Raw genomic sequence first — 27,788 nt, 5'->3', positions numbered from 1 at the left:
TGCAGGTGGAGAAAGTGACACAGAGTCTGAAGTCACTGACAAAATGCAGGATCCAACCAAAAATGATATGTCTTATCGGAGGGTCTTAACTGTGGAGCCCAAAGCCACTTCAACCTTTAATCAGTTTCTACCAAGTAAAGCTAAAGCACCCACTTACATGCCAGCACCACTTCGGAAAAAGAAGATAGACAGGAATGAAGACAATAGAAGGAGCTGGGCAAGCCCTGTATTTACAGAGTCGGATGGCACATTCTCCAGGTATTCCTTGTTTCTGTAAAAATATTCCTTCAGTTGGCTTAGGGATTGCTTTTTTTTTTTTTTTTTTTTTTTTTTTTAAGGTAAATTTGGCCCACACCCAATTTGTTTTTCCTTTTATATTGTTTCAATTGGCATTCTAATTTTATTTTTGCAGTTAGGCGACTGTCATTAGAGCTGAAGCGATGTTGGTGGGTGTACGTTTGTTTTATATGTTAGTTGTATTATTAAATAGATCACTGTGCTAAACCCCCATTTCCGAACAGTTCGGACTCTGAAGATGACAAGAAGTTACCAGACTTAGTACTCGATGATTTAGCAAAAAGAAAATATCATGTGGGCAGCAGGTCTTCCAAACCTGTTGCCTCTGATCAACTTTCCATTCCTCAATCTGGCACTCAAACTCCTTCTGTAAAAGATGTTGATCAAGAAAACTCGCGTAAAGAACCATGCAGGTTTGAATAGCTGAACTACGATCAATGGAATGTTTTGCTAATTTTCAAAGAGTGTTACCTGTTTGAATTTGCACGAAATATTTACAATCTGCTTCTCATTGGAATCTTACCAAGGATATACAAAGCATGTCTTTTTAATGCTATTTCTCATTATTTAGTGCTAAATATAAAGAACATGTTATTGGTAAAACAAATTACAGCAAAAACTAAAAGTAGTGATTGTTTTCCAAAAGGAAATCTTGAAATCCTGTTTAACAAATGTTTTGTGTGGCTTCATTAAAAGCATGTTGAGCATGCTGTAAAATAATAAAAGAAGCTTGCTAACTCATTGGCTGTCTCCTACATTAGCCTGAAAGCAAATGTGAGGATGCAAAAAGAAACCGAATCAATGGATCGTTATGAGTACTCCACATTATCTTCAGATGAAGATGAGGACAATGGTAGAGGCTTTCCAAATCTTGTGAAGGATGATCTATATGTCAGAAAGGTCAACTTATCTGCTCAACAATTAAAGCCTTCTGTTTGTTTTGAAAATGTGGGCCGAAACGTGCAGTTGGATATACCACATCAAAAAGTAATTCGAACAAGCGCTTGTACTAGACCATGGTACAATGAGTTTCAGGGATTCAGGTTGGTCCTCATACACTGACTGTTGTATCCAGGAAGAGTTTCAAAATCAAATGCCAATTTCCATCATTATCAGTTATATAAATACTAATATTTATGCCATCACCTATGATTTTTTACATAATGTAATCGAACTAAAAAATATAAATTTTGTCTGAATGCATTGGGGTTAGTAACATTTAAAAAATATATATACATTTTACCACTTATTAATATTATCCTAACCTTCTTTAAAGTGATTTCTTTTCTTTTCTATTCTATTCTATTCTATTATACAAATGCCCATGTTATCACACATTCTAAAAAGTAGGTCTTCCAAAGATAACATGAATGATCCATCTTCCTTCTCTCCTTCTGTGTTATATATTTTTTTTCCTTTTCAATATTCTAACTTTGTTTTTAACTAATTACTCTGCAGTAAGCATCCCAAAGAAGACTTTTTAACAACATTTAATCTTGGATCAACCAGTAAGGTTAAAAGTGATGTGGAATTGAGCAGAGAACTAATATCTGAATTTGAAACGCTCTCCAAAAACAAAAAGGACATTGAGGGAGGTGACACATCAGAGTCAAAACCAAGGTTGATAAAGTAGCATGATTTGCATGACCGTGTTCATGTTAAAGCTGACATCTTTAGGTTATCATTTATTTAATAGGCCTTAATGTATGTCCTAATTTCCCCTTATCATACATTCAAAAATGGAAATTACTAATATATGTGTAATGTTAACACTGGCTTACACAGCGATAGAAGGGCAAGTGCATTGAATTTGGCACAGTTCTCTGTCCGTTTTCATACCATAACAAATATTTAGTGGATCAACCAATTGCATTCTAGATTCACATAGCCCCAATGGCCCCCAAGAATATTTATTATTTTTATTATAACACAGAATACAATCCAGATAGAAATATGCACAGAAGAGGTTTTGGGCTCGAAGCATTTCTTGACAGCTATCACATAACCTCTCCTTCCTTTGACATTTGAACCACAAAACACCTTGATCAACCATATTGGAATGCGTATCCACACCTGACAATTTGTAGAAACCCCAACAAACAAACATGCTTTACATGATGTTTAAACCATGTGCATGTTACAGCTTTTAATGGTTTTACAAATTGTATTAAAACATTGCTGCGATGTGATTTCACTTTCAGTAGCATTTCTCATATCAAGTTTTCTTTCTTTTCTTTCTTTTCTTTCTTTTCTTTCCTACCTGGGGTTTGTAGTCAGTTTGTTTTGCTTCAAGCACTACAAAAATTAGCTTCCGATGCACTAGATTCTGAAAGTATACCCAAACCAGATCCCACAGCAGGTCCAAGAGTTGTAAATTCTCAGTCACATGTACAAACTGATCTTGTGGATGACCATTCAAGTCCTTTACCAAACCTTGAAAATGATGATTTGTTTGCGAGGAAGACAGGAACTTTTCATCTCAACCAAGTCATTAATCTTGGAACACCTTTAACTCAAGTATGGGAAATTGAGAAAGACATAGTACTGCAAGCAAACCAGGATGAATCTGAAATTCCAGATTTGTTAAAGGATGATATGATTGTTCGGAGAGTTCAGACAGAGCCAAAAGAGATTCATGTCTCGGGTGCTCCTGATAATTACAATCCAGTACCTTTTCCAGAACCATGGACTCTACCAGAAAAGTTGCAGTCAAAGTTTCTTTGTGAGGTGAAGAAAACTCCAGAATCTAAGACAAGAGAAAACTGTGGCAGAGTGATCAACTCATCCGAAAAATCTAAGAAAGATGACATGTTAACTAGAAAAATTAACTTATCGCATCAATCCAAAAAGCCAAAAGACTTTACTCCTGGGCCTTGTAATGAAGAAGATCTAAAAAAGTGGGAGGACATTAGAGAGGCCAGTAAAATTAGGCACAAGAAACGGCAATTGGTTCAAAGGTCAGAATGTGTTCCTTTACACATATCTTGGAATGATGGTGTTTTTGTGGTCTGTAAGCTTGATATTTTTGGACTGACCTGCATGTATCCCATAAATGTAAATAATTATGGAGAACAGGCCCTCCAAGAGTGTGATTGGGTGCAGACACAAAAAGTTATCTTCATATAAACTCTATAACCGTGATATACAATAATTAGGTTGCAACACCAAATGTCACCTGAAAGGAGGTTTACTCCACCAGGGTGGGTTTGGCAATGTTTTGACCCATCATGGTCTATTTGAAGCCAGGCCCTGACATTAAGTTGTACTGAATGCTACTTGAGACAGACCTTTTTTGGTTTTATGTGTTTAAAAAATAAAATAAAAAATACTAGTCTGCAATTTTTATTAAGAGCATATTGGTAAGCACATTCTCTATAAAGCAACTTCTAAAAAAGGTTCTGCATGTTTGGTTTTATTTTTAAGCTTCTGACTTTACTTGGGTGCCATTTATTTGTATGGTTTGTTACCGAGATCTATTTTAAACACAATAGTGGGAAGTTAAATCTGCATGAATACATTGTATGCTGTTATTTATTTAAAATTACAATTATATTGTAGAGAAAATATACAAACACTTTTGTTTCTGATTTCTCAGACTGATGGAAAAGCTATCCATTAACAGTGGGTAAGTCTGCTTTCTGCCGACGCAAGTAACCTATTGCTTTAGCAGCATGTATTCGCTGCAATGCCACACAGCATGGCATTATGGGATGCCAGTGTCCTTAGACATGCATGCTGCTTTAGAGTATTGTGCATGACTACATCACTAGAAATAACAAGTCTTTTCTGTTCTAATATACATCCTGGCTTAGTTTTACTTGGCTGTTTGTTTTGGCTTTAACATTGTAATGCTGCCGTGAAAACCTAAGACAAATAGGAAATGCCATCAAGCTCCTAATGTTAAAATTACATACATTTAACTCCTTTATGGATGCACAGATTTTGTGACATTATTGTGAGTCGAATGTGCGTCTTGTCCAATGGTGTACTGTATTGCTAAGAAATTATACTAAATCATTTGTATTTGTGATATACACGTGTGTGTGTGTGTGTGTTGTAAGTATTCTCTGGGTGCCTAGTTTGTAATTTTAAATGAGACCAGGGCTCCTTAACCCCTTAAGGACACATGACCGAAATATTCCGTCATGGTTCCCTTTTATTCCTGAAGTTGTGTCCTTAAGGGGTTAATAAACTTTCTATATGAAAAGTAAGTGAAGCATATAAATTGGCTCGGGTAGTTTTGTATTATTTGCTGAAGTTATGTTTAGATAAAATATGCAGTGTTATGAAAGTGCTTCTCAAGTGTAGACCATAGACTGCCCACCGTATCCAAATGGGGCACATGTAATACTAATTACCCCCTCATGATAGTTGCCTTACCTGGCCAATCATGATGTAACACTCATTTGTTGGTTCGTTTTTTTTTAAATATTGTGCATGAAAAAGATTGAAGGTCTCATCCTGATTCAAATTCTGAAATTAAATTTATATGCTGTATAATGCGGTCAGTCTTACTCCATAGCTTCACTCTAAAAAATGTGCTGAATTTTCTGTAACTTGCTTCGTAAGATTACATTGGGTCCCATATTTTATTTATTGGTACAGTGGTGATAAATATTTAGAGTATGGGCACATCGACAGACGTGTGTGCCTAGTAGTACAGAATAATGTTCAAAACCATTAACTTCAATAAAAGGTAAATGCAGGCTTAATTTAATGTAATTTCTTTGGAATGATGCCTTACATTAGTAAAAGTTGTTCAGCAAGGCACCTTGTATTGATCTGGCATTGCTGAAAGAACGCCTTGTTAATTAACCTTGTTTCTTGGCAGCACAATGATATATTGAAGAGCAGTCGTCTGAACATTGACTCATTGGCATAAAGCTGGGGTATCCGTTTGCATTGTGATAAGCAGGCAATGCCCTGCGGAGGATGCAAAATAACAAACTAGCTCTTAGAATGCTTAATATTCTTTCCGTTCATGCAAACTTGAGCAAATATATTCTCTAGCATAAGTATTCTATATAGATATTGATATCTTGATATGATGTGCTATTTATAGACATAAATGTGGGTCTGGCTTTTGTATCACTTTTAGGGTAAGCATGCTGATATTTTTAAGGAGATGTATTTTCATTAATTTGACTTTTTGGAGATGCAGTATGCAATGCAAGCACTTGCAGCCAACCCACATTTCAATATAATCTGTGTAAAAAAACATGTCTGTGCTTATTTTATTAGCATTTTTATGCAAGTCTGTTCACTGTGCCAGCTTTTAGCCAAGGTATCTGCGAAACAGGTGGCGAATGTTCATCACAATATTAAATACCACTTAAAATTATTATTTTTACAAAACTCACTTGAGCTTGTCTTGTGATAGTATATCCAATTGGCTGGTTACAACGTTTGAATGTAGAAGAATGTTTTAAACTATTCACTTTCACTAACTGCTCTTTTTTAAATTTTCTTTGTGCTGGAGCTGCACATACATGTATTGGGCATTAAAAGGTAAAAAGCAATTCTTCAATGTTTCTCAGGCTAATACTACTACTTTATCAAATAGTATTTATTCACGTTGAGACTTCAGGTGGGTCAGTCATGTGGATTCTTAGGAATATATTGAGTATTTAACCCGCTGTGTGGTATATTAAGCATGCTGGTGTCCTAATTTTGCATGACAAATTCTGCACGCGTATTTAGTTTAAAACTAAAGAAACAAGTGTGTAGAGACGATGTAATATAATATCCAAATAAACACAGTTCAGAATGCAGTATGTTAAATACCTGAAAGTGAAGTGCGCACAAGTGGCTTAGAAAAGATGCAGTTTTCAGATTTTTTACATTCCGTTTGTGAGAAGAATACATTTCCTGTTCCAACAAAACTTTCTTCTTAAAGAGCCCCTACTGACTACTGTACCTACAAAGTATTGAATATAACGTACCTGTACACTGTAGTTAGGGCTAATAGTATTCATATTTAATGTGCAACAGAAGCAAAAATAACCAGGTCTAATATAAAGCTTTCACCATGTTCGCGTCAACCATGGGGAAAAAAAATGAGTGTACCTGAATGCTGAAACTTGCAGAGTATTTTTGTACAGGATATTACTTTTTGAATTCATTTTTTATTCTGTTTGTACAATCTCTGTGTCCCTTGTTTAACAATCTGAGCTGTGATAAAGGGTTACTCAAGACACCATGACCACTTCAGTAATTTGAAATGGTCATAGTGCCTGGTGTCTGTGTATGTACAGCGTTTCATCATTAACTCCATGTCAAACTGCATACTGTATATACTAGTGTATACGTAGAGAAATTTTAGTCGTAAACTTCGTTGCAGAGTCGACTTATCCACGGTACCTGCTAGTTTTGAGTATGCAGAGTGTTAACTTATGGAGATCTAGATACAAGTATATGGTGTGATACGCCTGGAGTCAATCATACACCGACCATGATTTAGTATACAGTGCAGCGATTGCTGCTATCATCGCAGCTGATGACGGCTGCCTATCGCTACCCTTTCCACGTCACTATTGCAGCGGTGGCTCTAGTGAGTCGCAAGCAGGATCACTAGCCACATGTGCCTGCCGCGTTCAGGCATGGTCAACTAATCGCTCTGGGGTTGGGTGTGTGCACTGAGATGCAGAGAAGTAGGTACCATAACTGTTTGATTATTCCAGGATCTTTATCTAGGTAAAATCTGACAAAATTATAAAAATCACAGAATTTCATAGCCCGAAGTTTTACCCTCGACTTATCCACCAGTCATAGCATATTTCACAATTGTTGGTCAAAAAGCTGAACTCTACTTATAGACGAGATTGACCTATAGACTAGTATATACGGTAAGTAAAGTGTCACTGGGTCTCAGTCAATTAGTGGCTGTGGTTTCGCAAGATCACCAGGGAGCATTGGAGCCCAGAGTTGACCTTCTGTGAAACGTCTTACTGAGATTAATTCCTCTGTTACCAGAGGTGTAACGACTCCTGTGTGGTAGTGTCACTAGGGTGTCATCATCCAGTTTCTAAACTAGATTTCCTGGCTGACTAATGTCAATTCTGTGCAGCTCTCAATGTCTTAATCCTGCTTCAGAGGTGCTTAAACTGTTTGTCCCAGCAGGCAACCTGACCTGGGTACGCCAAGCATCATAAACATGACAGCTGTAGAAGGAACATTTTAGTGCATTTGTTACCATGTTTCTACAAGTTTGCACACTTTCACGGCACTAGACTTTCAAGAAGTATAGTTAGTTTGCCATTTATTCTGTACATCCAAACTGACTCAAAGTTTGGTGACTTTACATACTTCTGTGCTGATGTCTGTTTTTCATTACTTTTCAAATGTTTAAATCATTTGGGTTATTCGAGAAATAAATGTTTGATAACCAAGTTGAAAGGTAAATTTTGGTACTTAAAAATAAATATGTGAAATACATTAACAGTAATGTGTTCTATGCATGGTTCTTTCTGCTTCTCATCACACTTGCATGATATGTTGTTTTGAATTATTAGAAGTCATTTTTACCTGCTTTTGAGCTTGCATGGTTACATTCCTTTTGGCTTTTTTTTTTTTTTTTTTTCCTTTTATCTTGAGTAGCAACTGCACAGATTAAAAACAAGAAGAAATATATATTTTTTTCAATTCTAATACAGGAGCAAATCGGTAGAAAGCATCAGTGCAGAAGAGCTCCAAAATCTCAGACAAATGCGCTTTGAAGAGATGCAGAAAATAAAAAGTGAGATACAGGAACAAGATCAAAAATGGCAAGATGTAAGTAGTCCATATTTGTTTTAGATATATATATATATATATTTGTTTTTGTGTGTTATCTTGTTTGAGTCCTGTATACGACACACCTTTTCATAATGTGTCGTACTGCTGTGCTGTTCTTGTGAATGGTTTAGTTAAGGCTGCTTTACACTTTCAGATACTTGGTTCTGGATTATTAACTGTGTTTGTCTTGATCCCTTAAGTTTTAGATGTTGTGTCTAGACCAGAAATGTCTGATTTACTCAGCCTTACACATTTGGTGGCTGTAAATTCCCGCTAGCTGTTTGTATGGCTGATTCTTCCATTCATATCATCTATATAACAATGCTGTTTTTTGGTGTATATAAAATAAAGGTGATTGGCAGCTTTTTTTCACTGATTATTAAATGCTATGCTTCGTCTGCTGCCATAATCTCTACTTTTGGTCTACTGGGAGCAAGTCTTGGTTATTTTATAGAGAAATCTTAAGGCATTATGAGGGTATGCACCAGGATTGTTCTTGAATTAAAAAGTGAATATTACTGGTTCATGGAGTACATTTTAAGGAACACTATTGTGTTAGGAATAAAAAACTGTATTCCTAATACTATAGTGACCCTCTGCCCCCTTCCTCCCTCTCTGGTGGCTAGTAAAGGGTTAAATAATCCTTTTTTTTTTTTTTTTTTTTTTTTTACTTTCCTGATTCCAGCGCTGATGTCCCTTGGTGCTAGGTCAGGCTCCTCTTCCTCCATCATCAGCTGATACCTAAAGAAGGGTGTATCTAAAGAGCATGTGTTGCACACGCTTTAAAGTTTCCTCAAAGTAAAGCTTTGAATCAATTATTTCCTATGGAGATTTAGAAGGATGTTCAGGGTCATTTCATGGACTCAAACTTCGTGAAAGACCAGGAAGCGCCTCTAGTGACTGTCTGGTAGACCGCCATTAGAGGCAGACGTAACCCTGCAATATAAACATTGCATTTTCTAAAATGACAATGACATTGCATCCATACCACTTCAATAAGATGAAGTGGTCTGACCGGGTCCTATAGTGTCCCTTTAATTTTATCCATTAAGTAAACTGCAATTACTTATTTTTAAAGTCTCTGCTAGGTTTAACTTAAATCCATAGTTAAAATATAAGACATGTTTGGTCACATAGAGATTAAGATTGGCACACAGAGGAAATAAATGAGGGACAGAGAAGACAATTCAGGCCAGTGTTAGAGTGTACCTGGGAATTCCTGGTGCACTCCAAGAGTAGAATTGGTGCTTTAGTTTGTCTCCTACATAAAAGCTACTGTTCATGCACTTTCATACCTCCGCTTTGCAAATAGTCAGCTGTTGGGTTCTTTTAACAGGTTTCTAATAAAGTGCCCCAAAAAAATTTTTTTTTTTTTTTTTTTTTTTTTTTTTTTGCACTAGCCGCAATTTACTATTCTAGTAGCAAGTTGTTAAATCTTAAGTGTCTACAAATATTTACACAGATTGGAACCATTTTAATATGTTTCATGATCTCCAGTACAATTCAATGTTATGCATTTATTAACATGCTAGTTTGGGACTGTGATATTAGTATGCAGATTGTTTTGCAATCTCAGAAGCACAAATTTATTTTTATGGTCAAAGAACAGAAATGTAAAATGAGCTCAAACGTTTATTTAAACGGTGTATTTTATACCTCACAGTTCTAATTTCATGACCCCTTTGAACAATTTCTAATAATTCAAAAACCTTAATCTCTTCCATTGCATATTAAATAGTGTTCACTTCGTCCAAAGAACATTCTGACTTCTGTTTCCCCCCACTTTCTGTTTGGTCTATTAATTTGTTTACTTTTCCCCCCTCATAATATCTGAAACAGTGCAGAAAGTGCCTCCTAAAATGATGTACACTGCTTTTAGAATGTTAGAACTTTAAACCTAAACATTGACGGCAGCTGATAATTGGATTTTTATTACATTTGGTGTAGGACCTTGCAAAATGGAAAAATCGTCGGAAAAGCTTCACTTCAGACCTTCAGAAAAAAAAGGAAGAACGAGAAGAGCTGGAGAAAATTGTGAATGAGGCCCCTGAAAGGACATACAAAACATTCAGAAAAATGCGCCAGGAGAGGTAAGGGTCAATCTCATCTCAGCCATCAATCGCGTTTTAAAGCAAAACAAATTAACATTCTGAACTTGTACCCAAAAATATAGTCCTTGATTTTAATTAGTTCTTATATTTATACAACAATAATTTTAGAAATTATTTGGGGAAATCATAACATTTACTCAGATACATGTGCATTGCTGCAGTACATAACGTAGCATGGCATTGTCTCTAATGCATTGCTATGTTTGAAATATTCAAATGTCTTGTCATGCCAAGCTTTTCTTATCAGTTTCTATAGACTTCCATGAGTTAGTGGAAGGGAAATCGCAGAACTGAGATCATTACAAAGTTGCATATCTCTAAGATGCAAAATTACCTTTTTAAATGGAAAAACAGTCTGTCAGCAATTGCTACCAATATACTCCAAATAACACAGTGGGTGAGTCTCATGGTGGGTGATCTGCTTTTGTGACAATTTCTCTTTCGGCTGATCGTGCTGCAATCTTCATTCTGGCATGAGTAAAGTTACTACTAGGTTCACTCAAGTAAATTAGTGATTTTTTTTTTTCTTTATTGCAGTTTTTGTATTTACCTGGCATTGAATAAAATATTGCTTTTTGCTGTGTGTATGTTGTATGTGTGTAAATAAAATATATTTTTTCCTTTCTTTATTTTAAGAGAGAACAGAGAGCTTGATAATTCAAACCATGATCACAGAAGATTGTATTCCTCAAATGATGATATTTTTGATGATTCAAAGACTACATCAAGGGCAGCTCTAGAAAAAAGTTATACTATAGATACTCCTTATACAATGACCGTGCAAAGTACTGTGTACTCCACTCAGAATTCCCAGAAACAAGAAGAAAAAACAACGCAACCAGAGTCCCTCTCCAAATCCACTGATGACTCTGACAAAGATACCACCTTCTGGAGTAAGCAAGGAAGCACAGTACAAAGTTCTCAACAGTCTGACAACACTGAAACAAATCACCCTAAGGGATTGCTGGAAAAAAGTTACACAATTGATGTCGGTACACCTTATAAAACTAAAGTCACTACTACTACTTACTCAGTAAAAAGTCCTGAAAACCAAGCATATTCTCCTCCTGCTGAACCAAGCAGACGGTCAGACACGCCACAGTCGTACAGCTCACTAAATGCAGAAACCAGGCCAGTTATCCCCTCTGCTTCTCTGCCAAGAAGTTACCAGAAAACTGATACATCAAGATTGTCTTCTGTGATCACCCCAAGACCTTTTGGTATCCACTCAAAAGGAATCACTCCACTCTACAAATCCTTCACTGTAAGAAATGCACATTTTATGTTCTTTGGAATGTTTTTATTCACTATGTTTTATCCACTTTGGCCTTATTCTAAACATCTAACGAACACCAGGTTTTCCTCCATGTTTCTGCTACACAATCTTGTACTAAATAATATTGTCAAATAAAGATAAACTGACATGAATTTTTGATAAAATACACACCTGTCAGGGCCATCTTTAATGTCAATGGGGTCCTGGAATACCTCTGGTTGCTGGTCTTCTGTTTAGTTGTTGCTTTTTCCTTTTTCTTATCTCTCCATGATTCCCATCTTCTGTGCCAACAACCGCTATACCTAGAGCAAAATAACAATTTGGAAACACGGCCAACACAAATCATTTATTTTTCCTAAATTTTTTATTTTGGTGTTGTAAAGATACTTCCTAGTACTTGAGCACACATTATATTGGGTATAAATTCTGCATGCTGTATACCACTAAGTAGTCACATCGCATCAGTAGTCATATTGGACTTCAGTGATTATAAATTTGGAATCACAGGAATCATTCATTCTAAAAATAAACATGATCGTAGTGTAGTAGTTGAGAATTAGTGTATAAATTGAGGTTCTTCTACTAAAGCAAGCCTTTATTGATAATAAAAATAATGCTACTTAATATATATTTTTGTTTTAGCTGGATGATTCTCGAAAGTACAATGGGGATACTACAAGGAAGGATTCCACATTCAATACATATTTCAAAGTTGATAGACCCAGCAGTTCTGGCCAAAGTGAAGAGGATGATTTAGACGATAATAATGAATACTTTCCGAAAAGCTCTTCTACAAAGCCCATCCTATCGGCAAATCAGCAGGAGAAGCCTTCCCTTGCGGAATCAGTCTCCGTCATATCTTCTGTTGTATCTAAAGGCTTACAACAAGCCAAGAGCCCAGACACACTAGTAAGTTAAGACTTGCACTCATACACTTTGACCAATTTCAAAGTTTCAGCTAGTTTATAATGTCATGCCTTTCATGGCACCAAGTTTTTTCCCACGGGAGTACTCCCTACACATGTGTAACTGAAAATAAATTAAACCGCACATATTGCTTTGTAGCAATACATTAATATACATAAGATGAATGTGTTGCAACTCTACAAAAATAGTCTAATTACTACGCTACTTGCATACAAAACTTAAAGACTGAAATAAGTTTGCCTTATTTCGCAATACATGGTTTCATGAACAAAACACAATATTGTCATCTGACAGTCTACTTGAGAAGCTCTTATATGTGTGTTCTGCGTGTTTAACTGTTCAGGGAACACAGTTTGCAAGTAGAAAAATGTTAGGATGGCCAGAATATGAAAAGGGAAACAATAAAATAAAATATTGCTTAATGGTGAACAACATTGCTCTGTTGGGTTTGGTTTTGTACCTAAAACACTCAATGAACTATGACCATTTGGGTGATTCAAGGTGGGCATTGTGCCTGTAATCTGCATTTGCAGCATTTTACCTCCTCTGCTGCTGGAGGTGTAATTGGTTCTCAGCCAATAAATGTTGACTTGTTGCAGTGTTTGCCTTTTTTTGTGTGTGTGTGTGTGTGGTTTTTCTTTTAATCTTAACATGTCTTGAACTACACAAAAGACTGAGATTTTTAATTTGAAGTAAGCTTTTGTAACAATAAGAGAAAAACAAACAAAAATAAAATAACCCCCAAAAACCCTGGCACATGCATGAATCTTAGCTTGTCTCCCTACACATATGAAAACTAAGGCCATATTTTTCGGTTTGTGTACAAGATTCCTTTTATTTATTGTGTAGAATAAGCACATTCCACAGCAAATAAATTAAATGTCCCTCACTCCTCCCCACCCCCCATTACAGAATGTGTGTGCTCCCCCCCCTATTATTTTTCCTTATAATGCAGATAATCAGCTTTGTACTAGTTCATTTTCACTGTGTTAGAAAATATTTAAAATGAATACATTTCAACAATGGGAGCAAGTATTACCAAGTTGGAGTGGCTTTACCTTTCATTTGAACATTATTGAATAAGCATTTAGCGTGAATTATTTTTGCTCATCTTACTACACAAATGAGCAAGGTTCCTATTCTCTAGATTCAATGCACCAAGAATGAATGGAATTATATGACCTGCACGGCTAGAGAAATGTATCCAGGACCTCTTTCATGGCTGTGGCGTGTCAGTGGATAATTAAAGCATATATTGTGTGCAGCCTCTCTTTCTTGGTGGATAGATTTTCTTTTCTTTGTAGGTCAATGATACTGGATACTCAAGTGTTTGTATTTTTTTCCAGGAGCAGTACAGTGACATGAGGATCAGCATTAACCAGAAACCTGGGAGCAGTCACGACTTTGGGTTTAAAACAAATTGGAATAGCATTGGGGTTTTTGTAACTTCTATTGATGCAGGTACTTTAGCAATTTTTATTTGTGTGATTTCATAGGTTGTGTGTTTAGTTTTCAGTACTGTTCCATTTTGATCATAATGGGATCATCTGCTTCGTATTCAGAGGATTAATGTTTCTAGGGTACCTTATTGAATATCCTTAGTAGTTTGTGGTTACTATTAACAAGTTATTTATTTTAAATATATTGCATTGATATCGTACACACACAAAAATTTTTTTTATCTCTATATGTATGTAAAACACATTTTTTGTTTGTGTGTTTATTATATATGAAAGTGCTCCCCTTTACATGCTTGCATCATAAAATTGCTGTTTGACGTTTCGGTTCATATAGTAAATGTTTATTAAGACCATGATAAATATACTCTCACTGAACTCCGCTATGATTGTGGTTAGGCGTTTTTCCATGAATAAAGTGTAACCTATTACAGATGCTGTGTGTGTGTGTAGAGTATCAAGTAGCGAAGTGGTTCATTACTTCATATGGTGCCTTTGCTGCAATTTGTATATGTTCTCTTTGCTTGCTGTTTTGCAGGGAGTCCAGCAGAATTCTCTCAGTTGCATGTAGATGATGAAATTCTATCCCTTAACGGCTCAAAGGTTTCGTCCATGGACTATAGTGAATGGAGGGAAGCCATGGATAATGCTCTAGAAACCGGAAACCTAACAATAGATGTCAGACGACATGGCAAAGATGGTGAGTTCCACAGGCAGTCTTATTAAGGATGTTAATGCAGGATGTACCAGCGAGAGAAACAGGTGGCTATTCTGATATTTACTTGGTGCTGTTATGAAAGCTGCAATTACACAACAAACTGCGCTGGCACTAAATTGGCACTACTTGTACTAGCAAAGGTCCCGTTCATGGTCGTGCTCCGTGTTTTATTTCATAGTCTTCTAAAGTAAAAGGTAAAATAAATATTTACTTGATTTCATCAAACGTGAGCCTCTGAAAAATAAAGCCAAAAAAAAAGTGCTTTTTGCATATTTTATTCCACATATACTTTGGCCTCTGCAAACGGTTAATTCATTGTATGATTGTAAATGTAGCAAGAAATATATATATATATATATATATATATATATATATATATATATATATATATATATATATATATACACATTATTATTATTAATAATATTATATTTAATTTATACCACCGCCCCTCCAAATCTAGTATTGGTGCCTGTCAGTATTTTTCTTTAAAGAAGTTGCTGCTTCAAAACACCATATTTGATAAATAACCATATATCCGTGTCCCATCTCAAAGGTGACAGTATCTAACAATGCATTTTACTAGCTACACGCAGCAGGCTCAAGCATACAGATGTCCATAGAAAGATCTAAATCTAGATTTATCAACATCCAATGATATATATTGATGTATAGCTGTGTATAAATATGTACCTACTGCTATATGCACTAACATTCCTGGTGGAGAAGAACTTTTTAGTTATCTTCTATATAACCAACTTACATGAGACTTTTATTAACTGCTCTTTATATAACAAGTTATGGTTTTAGTTTATTCTTCATCTTGTGAAATTCTGGTTATCATCTATCTCTTTCTAGTAGCTGTGGAAGTAGAATTTGCATGTTAACTGCTGTATTAGTGCATGTCTGGGAAGGTGGTCTTTTTGCTTAAATTTAACCAAGTGCTTATGTCTGTTTCTTTCATCACTTTTTGTGTGTGTTGTCCCATGTTTGTATTTGTATTTTGTATTCTGTATGCTCACTTTCACACTTCGTTGTTTGTGTTGCTGTATTTGTTACTTACCAATCAGTCTGGTGCAGAGACCCACCTTCCCTGCCATACAAAAGCCATAAAACACTCAATCTCACCAGTATGGATCCCAAACTTTTAGGTTCTGTTGAAAATAAGTGGATTGATGCAAGTTCTGGATATAGTTCTACCAGATCTTCAAATATGACAGTGGGAAGTGACGCACCTGACTCTGGAAAAGTAAGTTAATTTGTTTTTATTTTATCTTTTTACCCCAAACCAATCAAACTGCAATACTTAGGTTAACAGGTGTAAAAATAAATGTAAAGAACGTTTATAGGGTTTTCTGTTCTGTTTAAGCCAATAAATAGCTAATACAATGAGTATTTTTGCTATTACACAATACACCATACATTTCTTTAAATTACAGCATTTTCTCCTGGTTCACATTTGATGAGATGAAAGAGTACATTGGCCGTTTAAATACTGGTCATCCACTAAATGAGTAGGTGTTGATGCCCAACCCTCTCTGTTAATACCTCCTTACTGTCCCAGATTTGGTGGGACAGTCCCAGCATCACAGATTTGTTCCCTGGTGACCTACATCTGGGTACACTAGAAAAATTTTCTTCGCAAGCACAGCGCGAGTACATCATTAGATATGCTTGCTCTGTGCAAAATGCTGTCAGAGCATTCAGCCCATCCAAGAGAGATTCAACAGTGCATTGCTGACCAGAGAGACTCCATGTCAGCCTGACATGCATTTACATGTATCACTGTTTGGGCAGGCCTGCTCCTCTTGACATAAAGGCTTGCATATACTACTTTGGCCCTTTTTTGGTTTTATATCCTGCAATGATGGCTTGGTATATCCATTGTCTTGTAGTGATGGACCTTGAGCAATCATTAGAGAGAAACACAGCACTGGTTAGGAATGGAACAAGTCCATCCACCAGGTTGTGATGGTGGAGAGATACAATGGGGCCTAATCCCTAGAAATGCAAAGAAAAAATAGGACTAATGGGTTGCAGATTAAAGACAATCTGCCTCCCAAAAAGACCATGTATCCTTATGTGAAAAAAGCTACTCTGCAATAATAAATATAAAAGTGGAGCGCAGAGAGCAAAAAACGAAAAACTCTTTATTAATCCCTCTTGGGGGAGAAACACACAGATACTAGACGAACAAGTAATAAAATTAGGATCTAATAGGATAGAATCGACTAGTCCAAAAATAATAGTAATATGGTCAGAAGAAATGCTATAAGTATGTGTGTGGCAGAAATAGTAGCAAATAACTATGACCAAAATGGGGGAGATACATTAAATGTAGCAAACTGAAGATCTCTAAATACAAAAGTAAATAAACTCTATAATTAGAACAAAGAGTATATCAAGTGCATAACAAATATATATGTGCAAAGATCTACCAGAATACGTTTGCAACATTGCAGGCCTGCAGTCTCAATAGCCAGCAATATAAATGTTCAACAGACTGTCTAAGCAGCTGTAGGAGATTTGGGGGAAGGAGTCCCTGGTATCATGCTGGTAATGTTCTACATAATGTAGTTTGTAGGATTGGAATGGATAAAGGTTAAATATGGTCACACTACGTCAAACATTAAGGACCAAGGAGAATAGTCTTGCCCCATCAAGGAGATCTTCATATACACATTCTGTGCTGTGCATGATTTTGCGAGTTGTTTATTACATTAGCTTTCAAGCAGTTTGTACAGTTATGGGATTTTACCAATTATTCTGCTTGAGGGAAAATATCTCCACAGACAGTTATATTTTCATAGAACTAATTCATGTTTTTTAAAATGTTGTTGAACATTTTTTTTTTCTTTAAAAAAAAAAGAAAAAAAATCTGTATGTTTTTCCTGAGATTAGTCATTGATTTTTGTAGAACCCATTTAGACTTGCTATTGCAAATCCCTATTCTATAAAGGAAACGTTCCAGTGAAAACTCACAAGTTGAAATCTGTTCTATGTTTTCTTAGCTCAAGGAAACCAGGCAGGTGAATGGGATTCAAGATGAGCCTAGTTTGAAGCAAAAAGGTAATATTGTTTTTCTTATTTCTATCCATTGTACTTCCAGGCTTTCCTCATTCTTATGGAATGTGTGACCATCCTGTGATTAATATATGTGGGAATGCTTTCTTTAATTCCGACTTCACTCCTAACAAAGCATACACATTATGATGTGTTATTACATTTTGCATTTGTCACGCAATGCAGGGAGGGCACAACATGCCAAGGCTGGCCTCAAAAGAGCCAATTTCTTCTGTTTGAGGTGCTTTTCATATGAGGGAATCCAAGTCATACAGCAGGTATTTTGCCACATAGATCGTTATAGACTATTCCCTTGCAGATCATCATATGCGATCATGCAAATTATGTAATGGCAGCACTAATTCTGAATATTTAACTTCCTTTAAGTCCTGGCTCATTTTAAAGCTTTGAGAGCAAGGCATGCAAAAAGAAACCACGTTTAAAATGCAGATGTAAAAAGTGTTTTGGGCATAACAGGATTGCTCGTATATCCTACATCAGAACCAGAGGCTCAAAAAAAACTAGCATTGTGGTCAAAGTCTGAAGTGGGATAGGTATGGAAATATGAATGTTTTAAAATATATATTAATCTATAAATTTCCATTCTTCTAGAACCCTCCCTACCCCCCCTTCTTATAAATAATGAAACTTTTTTATATGAATGGCATGTTTCATTGAACCCTCAATTAAAAATGATAAAGGTGAAAAAAGTCGGCAAATTTTAAGCTTGAATTTTTTTTTTAAATTTATTTAGATAATGTCATTGTCTTTATTTAAAATGGCGATTCAGCTTGGCAGCCCTTTAGCTTGGAAACCAGCATCCTTTATCATGTGTACTTTGTTTAAATATCTAATGAGTTTGAAGTACAAACAACTGATACTCTCCATAAGGAGCAGTCAGGTGGATCCTGTTTCTTTTGCAGACAGACCAGGGCACCTCATTTTCATCCACTGTTATATTCTCACACAGACGTGCGTACTCTCTCCGTTTCTGTTTTATTAGATGTTTTCCATGTCTAATTAAGACAGTGGGTGCTTTTTAAGGTGTACTGTGCATTGTGCTCTTCTGTTGCACAATAAACATTAAAGCATTAAGATCTGTTCTCACTCTCCTGTCTGCGATTGGCTGTTTTGCTATTATCCGTGTGTAACCATGGCATGTAAAACATTGAGTAATTCTATTCATCCGTCACATAAAGATTAATTGTCTTAGACTTTCTAGTTGCACATATGTAGAAGTTGTAGAATTTAGAAATTTTGTCGAACCAGATGTTTCATATAACAAGTCACTTGTATGCCTTTCCACAATAATACTGCGGTCTCAACTTCTTAATAAAAAGGGTCACATATTCAGCCCATTTTAAAATTCTCCGAGGTCTTCACTCGTGGACCAGGGTAACCATATACAGAAGATTTGTAATCAAAGGTGGCTACTTGTGTTACATATTTAAAAAAAAAAAAATACAAATGGTCATTGATACGGTACACCAGAACACACCTTTTATATATCATGCATGTCATAGTATGACAATTTTTTTTTATTCTACACAAATATTTCTTAAAAACAAACTAACAAAAAACAACTTATTTAAAAAAAAAAAAAAAAGCAGTCCTGCTTTAAACCAAGAATGATACTCTAAATGCTTGTTTTGACATGTTTGCTGCTATGGAACATGTGTGCATGCTATTTTTTACATGTATATTTGTATCTGTGCTGAATTTTTGTAATGGCCATTGTGGATAAACATCACAGTTCTAAAAGTGGAATGTTTACGATGGCAACCAGTGTAATATTCTTGCTAATTGTTCCACTTTCTGCCCAGAATTGATCCTTGTAAAATTCCCCCAATGTTTAACATATTTACTAAACATTGATGTTTTTTGGAACCTTCCAGCCAGTTGGAACATGGAATAATGGAGCAAGTTTTTTGGTTTAATAATATTAACACATTAATTAACTGGGATTTGGTTGTGTTTTTGTATTTTTTCAATTAGAATCTGAGCCAATTTCTTTGAAAAACTATAAAAGGAGGTCCCAGTTTTTTGAGCAAGGTAACCACCACGATCCTATAAATGCTCTAACGCTGGGCTTTCCCTTGGTTCATTCAAGACTAACAATGGTGTTGGGTTCTAAGCCACTGCTACCATCTGGCAATACAACATAACCCATGCTTTCTTTCCTCAGGGTCAGCTGCTTTATCTTACAGTTCATGGGTCTACTTATGTGGTAAAGGGTCTTCTTTTGTGTGATAACTGGTTTTCTAGTAAAATATTGCTGAGTAACCTTCACCTCTTTGAGAGAAAAGACTATGGCAGCCGAACCTTAGAGATTTACACAAATACATTGATAAATAGTACCATACGTATCAGATCTTACCGTTTAAATATTTCAATAGGTTGGTATTTGATATTCTTTAATGGCATTCTTATGCAGAGTACAGTACTTCATAAAATGTAGTGATTAAACATAGGAAGGGATACTGCTGATATATAATCAAACATACTTGTAGAAAAAGTAGAGAACCCTTGCCTGTAAACTTTAATCTAACATTTGTAGCACACTTGTAGCACTTTTTAATTCTTTATTTAAAAGACAGGAGAAAGGCACATTACATTCAGTCAAAATGGATATTACAGATCAGTGTAGCAGTTACATACAAAGTGCTATGCAAGATAACAGTTGCGTTTATAATCTCAATTGCTGGGGGAGCATGAAAAACCTAACTAATACCACTGATGCAGAAGTTATTACAGGGACCAGCCTGCAAAAGTGAAAAGAAAAACTAGACAAACCTCCATACCCTACATTTTTAACTTTTAACTCCATTTATGTTAAACCAATGTTTGAAGAAAGACTCTGGGCATCAAAACCACTGTGAACCATAATGGAGGGGGCAGAGATTACCAGCAGACCCCAGGTATAAAGTCAAACCATTCAATATTCAGAGGGAGGGTTGCGCCGAGGCACTTTTGGCACCATAACCACTAAATCAAGTTAAAGTCGCAATAGGGCTTGAAGTGGTTCTAAAAAAGTGTCCCATTAAAATAATAATAAAAATATAAAAGATTAAGTGGGATTTGAAATCCATTAAAACTCTTTATTGGAGTTTATTATTTTACTACTTTTTCTGATAGAAACGTTTTTGCTCCTCTTCCCCACCTCGAACGCTAGGGGACTTTTGAAATGGAAATGTGAAGAATGAAGAAAAATGTCACTTTTAAGATCACTTTATTAACTACAATTAAATTAATGATGGAATTTAACTGTCACATTTCAGAACACTTTGATAAATATCCCCCATTGTGTTCACATTTAGCTAGAAGCAGTGACTTGTCATGCATTGGTTAGCTGTAAATGAATGTTAATTATTACAGTTTTGTAGTGTTTTCTTTCACATGACTATTAAGTCAGTGTGGGAACTTCGTAAAAAATTCATATTAATTTTAATTAATCTTTAATGGAAAGGCATTTTTTTCTTTAATTAGCAAATGGGGTATTTTTTTCTCTAATCCTATTTAATGGCTTCGTTTGTTTTGTCTGTACAGAATCTTGGTTTAGTGTCAACTTATTTATTCAAGCTTACATATATCAATAGTTTCTATAAGGTCTTGCATTTTCCAACAATAGCTTATTTAAGGCTATGGTTCTCTTGGTGGTTGCATAGCTTTTTCTGTGTCATGCATGTTGTGACTCCTCAGTATAACTAACATGCATGTTTTTTTTGTGAAGTCTTTGCTTTGTGCTCTGTCCTTGTTGTAACACTTTCCTACTGTACTCACTGGAACACACAACTGTTTAATTCCTTATTTTTCTTGTGGGATGCATCTTAAAGTCACAGATAAATATTAACAGATAATAAAATATTTATTGTTAACAGTTCCTGGCAACATCGGTCCTGCATGCTTCTGTAAACTATGGTTCCCATGATGCTCTGTCCTCATCTTAGCATACAAAGAATCATGGGAGTACTAGTTCTCAGGGGCTGCAGTGCTGTATATTGCCTACATCTGAATATTATATATTATGAATAAATGAAGATGAGATTATTCTTTATCCTGGAATTTACATTTTAGTTTTTTGTTTATAAAGTAACCTTTCTAGTTATCTTGCTAATGTTATTTTGCAGACCTTAAATATAATGCAACATAATATTTTACAGGAAAAGCATATAAAAAGAGAAAACGTCTAATGGATTTACATGTTAGTTTCACTGTGCCTGTCAGTTCAGCTTTATTATTCATATAGTAGATTACAGTATACAATGCTCACTCAACAGTTTGTGTGTGTTTATTTAAAGGAACACTATAGTCACCTAAATTACTTTAGCTAAATAAAGCAGTTTTAGTGTATAGATCATTCCCCTGCAATTTCACTGCTCAGTTCACTGTCATTTAGGAGTTAAATCACTTTGTGTCTGTTTATGCAGCCCTAGCCACACCTCCCCTGGCTATGATTGACAGAGCCTGCATGAAAAAAAACTGGTTTCACTTTCAAACAGATGTAATTTACCTTAAATAATTGTATCTCAATCTCTAAATTGAACTTTAATCACATACAGGAGGCTCTTGCAGGGTCTAGAAAGCTATTAACATAGCAGGGGATAAGAAAATCTCAATTAAACAAAACTTGCAATAAAGAAAGCCTAAATAGGGCTCTCTTTACAGGAAGTGTTTATGGAAGGCTGTGCAAGTCACATGCAGGGAGGTGTGACTAGGGTTCATAAACAAAGGGATTTAACTCCTAAATGGCAGAGGATTGAGCAGTGAGGCTGCAGGGGCATGTTCTATACACCAAAACTGCTTCATTAAGCTAAAGTTGTTCAGGTGACTATAGTGTCCCTTTAACTAATAGTGGTTGTTCCCGATGTTTTAGTTTAACCTAAGTCAGGATCGTTTGCCTTATATTTTTCTTTCATTTGTTTAAAAATATAGAATAAATCAATAGCCAACCTTAGGGGTGTAAACTATTTAATGTCTGCAAATTATTTTAGTAGTGAGCTGATGGTTTATCTGTTTAGATATTCACCTCTATATTTAGGCATTATGTATAGTTTTTGAATGATCTATTCTTTTTGAAAAGTCTTTAGAACAAATCAAATTTTATCAGGCATTTTATTCCCTTGTGCTTGTCTTCTTTTTCTTAACAGGAAGTACAGATTCGACAGTGCCTGATGTGAGTAGATATTCTTCATCTGTAATATATTTCCTTCTCTCCACTTCCTCTATATGTATCACAGACTCAAAAATAAGTAGTAGTTTCCATATGGAATGTATCCTGTTGCAATTTAGGGGAGAGGGGAGATTTATCAAGGCAAAAATAGGTACTATTTTTTGGACAAAATACTAAATTAGGAACAGTCACCATGGAAACCAATGGAATCTCTTTCAACAATTGGCACTTGACACAGAACATGATCTTTCCTGTCTTGGTAAATCTCACTCATTGTGATTAACATGGAAATGTATGGAACTTATTTAATAGAAGGTTTATATGTTGTTAGGACCTTCTATCGCTATATATTATGGATTTATTTTTTAAATATTTAGAGATTTTTTTATTTTTTTTATTTACTAACCTGGTATTGCCTGTCTGAGCGGTAGGTATGCATGATATGTTAATGTAATCTATATTATCAGATGCCGGTGCCGACAATTAATGCTTCAGCAAGATGGTCATGGGATCCAGAAGAGGAAAGGAAGCGCCAGGAAAAATGGCTCCAGGAACAAGAGCAAAAGCTGCAGGTAACTAGTTTTAAATGTTCCACCATAGATGTAACCTTGTGGAATACTGTTGTTGAGCTATGAAAACCTGCCAGCTATAAGTCTACCACACTGTAAACTTAATCCTTTTTAACTTCATCTGCTTTTTTTCCCCCTTCACCTCGAGTCCCAGGAAATCCCTGAGACCAGTGAGGAGACAGAAACATACAAGGAGCACACCATGCTCCATCTGGTGCCCTAACAATGTTCGTATTCAAGCCATTGAGTATTAAGAGTTGACTTTTTACATGGGGTCTGCCAGGCACCACTTTCTACCTTTCTGCAGCTACATCACAGCCAGAAACTCTCCACTCTGAGCTAAGCTCATTGGATTGAGAGCAATCATGTGATGCAGCAGGGCTTGGCTTTACTCTTATAGGAGGCAAAAAGTGGTGCGAAGCAGTCCACAAGGGGTGAAGTCAAACTGTTAACAAACCATGTGACTAGTCACATTGGGCGGGCGTGCCTGGGCATCTTTGCACCATAACCACTGAAGCATGCTAAAGTGCATCTGGTATTCAGTGTGTTCCTTTAATGTATTCATAATGCACAAATGCTGGCAATTATAATTGTCCATCAGATTTCTGCTTTTGATTTGGAATTTAGGGATTTGCAGCTGAGACACATGTCTGAAATTGGTCTGCCCCTTGCCCCTAGAGTTCCACATTGTTTTCAGTGGGAGTGTTGTACATATTCTGTAAACCCCAACTGTAGTGTAAAAAATATATGCCTATTAGGCTCATGTGCACTTGCTTTCATTTATTTTTTTTAACAATCTTTTCATCAATATATATTGTGATCGATTTTTTTTTTTTTAAATAAAAGTTTATTGAAGATTGCAATCAGTACAGATAAGTTTAGTAGCTACATCATTTAGTTTTGTGTCATCGATATAACATCTAAAGGCGTGAGTCACTGTAATGGTACTGCAAATCAATCGTCCAGTTTGGATTAGTGTAAGAGGAGGAAGGCGGAAGATGGAAGATCCACCGTTTCTATGTTGCCACTGTAGAGTCGGCGGTCAATAATTAAGGTGTTTGCACGTTCAACCCAGTGGGTGGATGTTTATGGTATTATGAGCTTGGTTCTACGTATTGGTGTAAGTGAGTAATAGCAGTAACCATAGCAAAGAATTAAATTTTTTACTTTTCATGGTTTATAATAAGAAGGGAAAATTAAATGACAGCTCCACTTTAAGGATTTCCCAATTTTTGTATGTGATGTAAATTATTTTAATAAAGAATGTTTTTTATTTCCTTGAATAAAGGTCCTGCTGCATATATCATGCACACATTTTGTAGTTTAATAGCAAGGGGAAATAAATTAGATGTCATAGGCATATTTTAGCATTTACTAAAACCACTACATGTTCTGTTTCTCTGGCACTATAAAACATTGACATTTAGTCTCCTTCAGACACATGGGTGAACCTCATTTCTTATCTTCTCTCCAGGAAAAATACAGACTTGAACAAGAGAAACTTCGAGAGGAATGGGAACGAGCTCAACAAGAAGCAGAAACCGTAAACACTGCTCGGTTTGATGAGGTTTGATAATGTTTATATCTATGGGGAATATTATGTGAAACACTTTTTATTTGTTACAGTTGATTTTTGTGACATGGTACTCACATTTCATAAGCTGTTGCAAAATATCTTCAAATCTCATTGACCAAAAGTAGAATACTATACAATTGAATTTCCACATTTTATAACTTATGTCTGTTTAACAGGAACAACCCATTCTACGCTCTGACAACAGTGTGTCTATTACTTCGAACACTCCCATGTCTTCCTACTGGAGGACAGGTGGATCTGAAGCATCCGATGATTTACTGAGCAGTGAAGGAGAAGAGACCTCGCAGGATGCAAAGCAAGAAGAAGAAAGGTGGAGTTATTTGGCAGCTCAGCAGCGTCTAGAAGAAGACCAAAAGCGGCGCCAGGCTGAGGAGGAGAGCAGGCGGCGCCAGGCTGAGGAGGAGAGCAGGCGGCGCCAGGCTGAGGAGGAGAGCAGGCGGCGCCAGGCTGAGGAGGAGAGCAGGCGGCGCCAGGCTGAGGAGAATGAGAGAAAACGCAGGCAAGAAGAGGAACAGATTAGACTACAGAGAGCTGAGAAAGAGGAACAGATTAGACTACAGAGAGCTGAGAAAGAGGAACAGATTAGACTACAGAGAGCTGAGAAAGAGGAACGCGAACGGAGGGAAGATGAGCAGCGTAGACAGGAAGAGAATGAAAAAGCCCAAAGATCATACTTGAGGTGTGTTTTATAGAGGTTTCATCACATTGTGGAATATGTAGTTGAATTGACTACACTTAGAAGATGAACAGTTTTTTTTTTTTTTTTTTTTTTTAATTTTGGATGTATTTATTGCAGACTGTCATTTTTGCAAACGTTTGTCCCCGGCTTATCTTTGCGTATTACAAATTTGTTAGACTCTTAACGGCAATGCTCCCAGCCAGTCTGAATGTTATAAGTAAAATTGGTGGTGATTTCAACATTCTTTTTGCAATGCAAGCAAAACTACCAGTGGAGATAAGTCTTGGAGCATACTCGGTGTGTATATTGTGCATGCTCACAGTTCTTTTCACATATTGTGAAAACCATTCCATGATAAACCTATGGTTTACTCTCACTTTAAAAATATTATGTTAAATTATTTGTGGCACCTTCTTTTTTTGAAGTGGGAGTGAGCAAACTAATGAAACAAGGCTCGGTGAAATGAGTTACTCTGTTCTGTAAATGTCTGTGCTGTATCATTCATCTAGGATATTTTGGTAGATAACTGCTTACCTAAATACTTAAAACCATATCCATGTTCAATAAATACACAATTTATATACAAATGAATATGGTATTGAAGACTACATTTTTATTGTTTTGCCTATATTATTTCTACCCAGCTCCAGTGCAGATCTTTTATGAGAACAATACTGATTAGTTATGAAGGAAACTAATTTGCACAAAATAATTACAAGGGTGATGTTTAATAAAGTATTTTTTTTTTTTTCTTTTTTTATGTAGAACTAATAATTCAAGGTTTTCCATGAATTTTGATGAGCCGGATAATAACAGGTAGGTTGATTAACTGCTCAACATCCTGAAGTTGACTAAATTATTACCATAAATTTAAAAAGGTTGCTTTAAAGAAACACTATAGTCACCAGAACCCCTACAGTGGTTCCAGTGTCTAACATGTCCCTGCAGTGTTAGCATGATAAACACTGCCTTTCCAGAGAAAAAGCCTAGGGACACTTCCAGTGGCAGTCATTCAGACAGCTGCTAGAGGTGCTTCCTAGTCCAGTGCTGCACAATAAAGTAAGTCGTTGACATGTGGCAATATGGTGATTTTAAATAATGGGACCCCCAGAATATCTCTCGGAGACCTGCCAAAAAAAGGCTGTCTGTGAAATGTCCCTTGAAACATTTAAACAAAGTCACTTTATGTTAACATAATGAGAATGTATGGCAAAATATATATTGGACATAATACCGATTTATTCCAACCAAAAACATCTCTGTGCGATGTATGGTCCTAAATGTATAATACGTAGCAAATCAAATTGTTAAAATGTCCTTTATTTTCATGTCCCTATTTAGTCTTTTAACAGTTGTTGCCATGACCACGTATATAAAGCAATCACGGGGCAGTGCAATATGCTATCAGAATGTTATTTGTATGGTGGTAGCAGATATGCACAAATGGAGATGAAAGTGCTCTCTCATCGAAGCCGATGTAAAATTATACTAGATTAGCTAGAAGTTCAAGATAGCTATTGAATCATAGACGTATTACTGAATTTGCTGTTGTGTACCAGATCATGAAATGCAGGTAAAAATACGGTACAATTTATCATTTAATTTATAGACTATAATTGCTGGGTTTTTAATTATTTCCTGAAAAAGTGATATAAATTTGCTTATTTTCATACAGCTTATTATGCACACAAAAAGCTAATATAAGAGACATATTTATCATAAACTAGTTCCAGTGAAGCTATTTGAAAGGGAATATGCCCACCACCAGTTTTAAAACCAAAACATGTTTGTTATGCATGATTTCCCTTGTAATATTTTTTTATGTGTATTTATAGAAATAAAGTAAAAAATGTTTCCAGTTCAATGGATTATGCTGCCCAAGGAAATGGTAAGAGACCTCTCAATTGTATTTGTAATTCATGGCACTGCTATTATTTGAAGCAATAGTTATCAGAATGTCCCTGTACTCTGTGAAAGAAGAATTGTTCTAGCACATGATACATATTTGAATTCATGGTTTCAAACAAGATGACTCTCTCACTTGGCTGTCGTTTCTTAATGTGAGAATGCAGGTTTGAGCTCCGACTGTACAGAGAGGTGCTGCTTCACTGTCATTCTTAGGTCTAAATCTCCATTATAGTTTGAAATGTA

General features: G+C 35.9%; 1 protein-coding gene across 7 annotated transcripts in view; it reads left to right on the top strand.

Moving 5' to 3' along the window:
* The window catches only part of LMO7 (LIM domain 7), a 141,772-nt gene that overhangs the window by 103,452 nt on the left and 10,532 nt on the right, over positions 1-27,788 (top strand). For 3 of the 7 annotated variants that reach the window (XM_063425884.1, XM_063425901.1, XM_063425906.1), the window contains 22 exons: positions 6-258; positions 522-710; positions 1,059-1,340; positions 1,756-1,917; positions 2,571-3,254; positions 3,893-3,922; positions 7,950-8,067; positions 10,018-10,160; positions 10,818-11,445; positions 12,100-12,366; positions 13,731-13,845; positions 14,380-14,541; positions 15,630-15,808; positions 17,571-17,628; positions 19,618-19,674; positions 22,770-22,795; positions 23,260-23,364; positions 24,836-24,928; positions 25,114-25,505; positions 25,572-25,637; positions 26,403-26,453; positions 27,473-27,525. In XM_063425884.1, the coding sequence (XP_063281954.1) occupies positions 6-258; positions 522-710; positions 1,059-1,340; positions 1,756-1,917; positions 2,571-3,254; positions 3,893-3,922; positions 7,950-8,067; positions 10,018-10,160; positions 10,818-11,445; positions 12,100-12,366; positions 13,731-13,845; positions 14,380-14,541; positions 15,630-15,808; positions 17,571-17,628; positions 19,618-19,674; positions 22,770-22,795; positions 23,260-23,364; positions 24,836-24,928; positions 25,114-25,505; positions 25,572-25,637; positions 26,403-26,453; positions 27,473-27,525 (4,113 nt within the window). The remainder of the gene's footprint in view (positions 1-5; positions 259-521; positions 711-1,058; positions 1,341-1,755; positions 1,918-2,570; positions 3,255-3,892; positions 3,923-7,949; positions 8,068-10,017; positions 10,161-10,817; positions 11,446-12,099; positions 12,367-13,730; positions 13,846-14,379; positions 14,542-15,629; positions 15,809-17,570; positions 17,629-19,617; positions 19,675-22,769; positions 22,796-23,259; positions 23,365-24,835; positions 24,929-25,113; positions 25,506-25,571; positions 25,638-26,402; positions 26,454-27,472; positions 27,526-27,788) is intronic. The other 4 variants (XM_063425895.1, XM_063425890.1, XM_063425911.1 and 1 more) reach the window with 4 other exon arrangements.

Source organism: Pelobates fuscus, chromosome 1 (genome assembly GCF_036172605.1).
Source record: "Pelobates fuscus isolate aPelFus1 chromosome 1, aPelFus1.pri, whole genome shotgun sequence".
Classification (NCBI taxonomy): Eukaryota; Metazoa; Chordata; class Amphibia; order Anura; family Pelobatidae; genus Pelobates; species Pelobates fuscus.
This window is presented reverse-complemented; position numbering and strand designations above follow the sequence as displayed.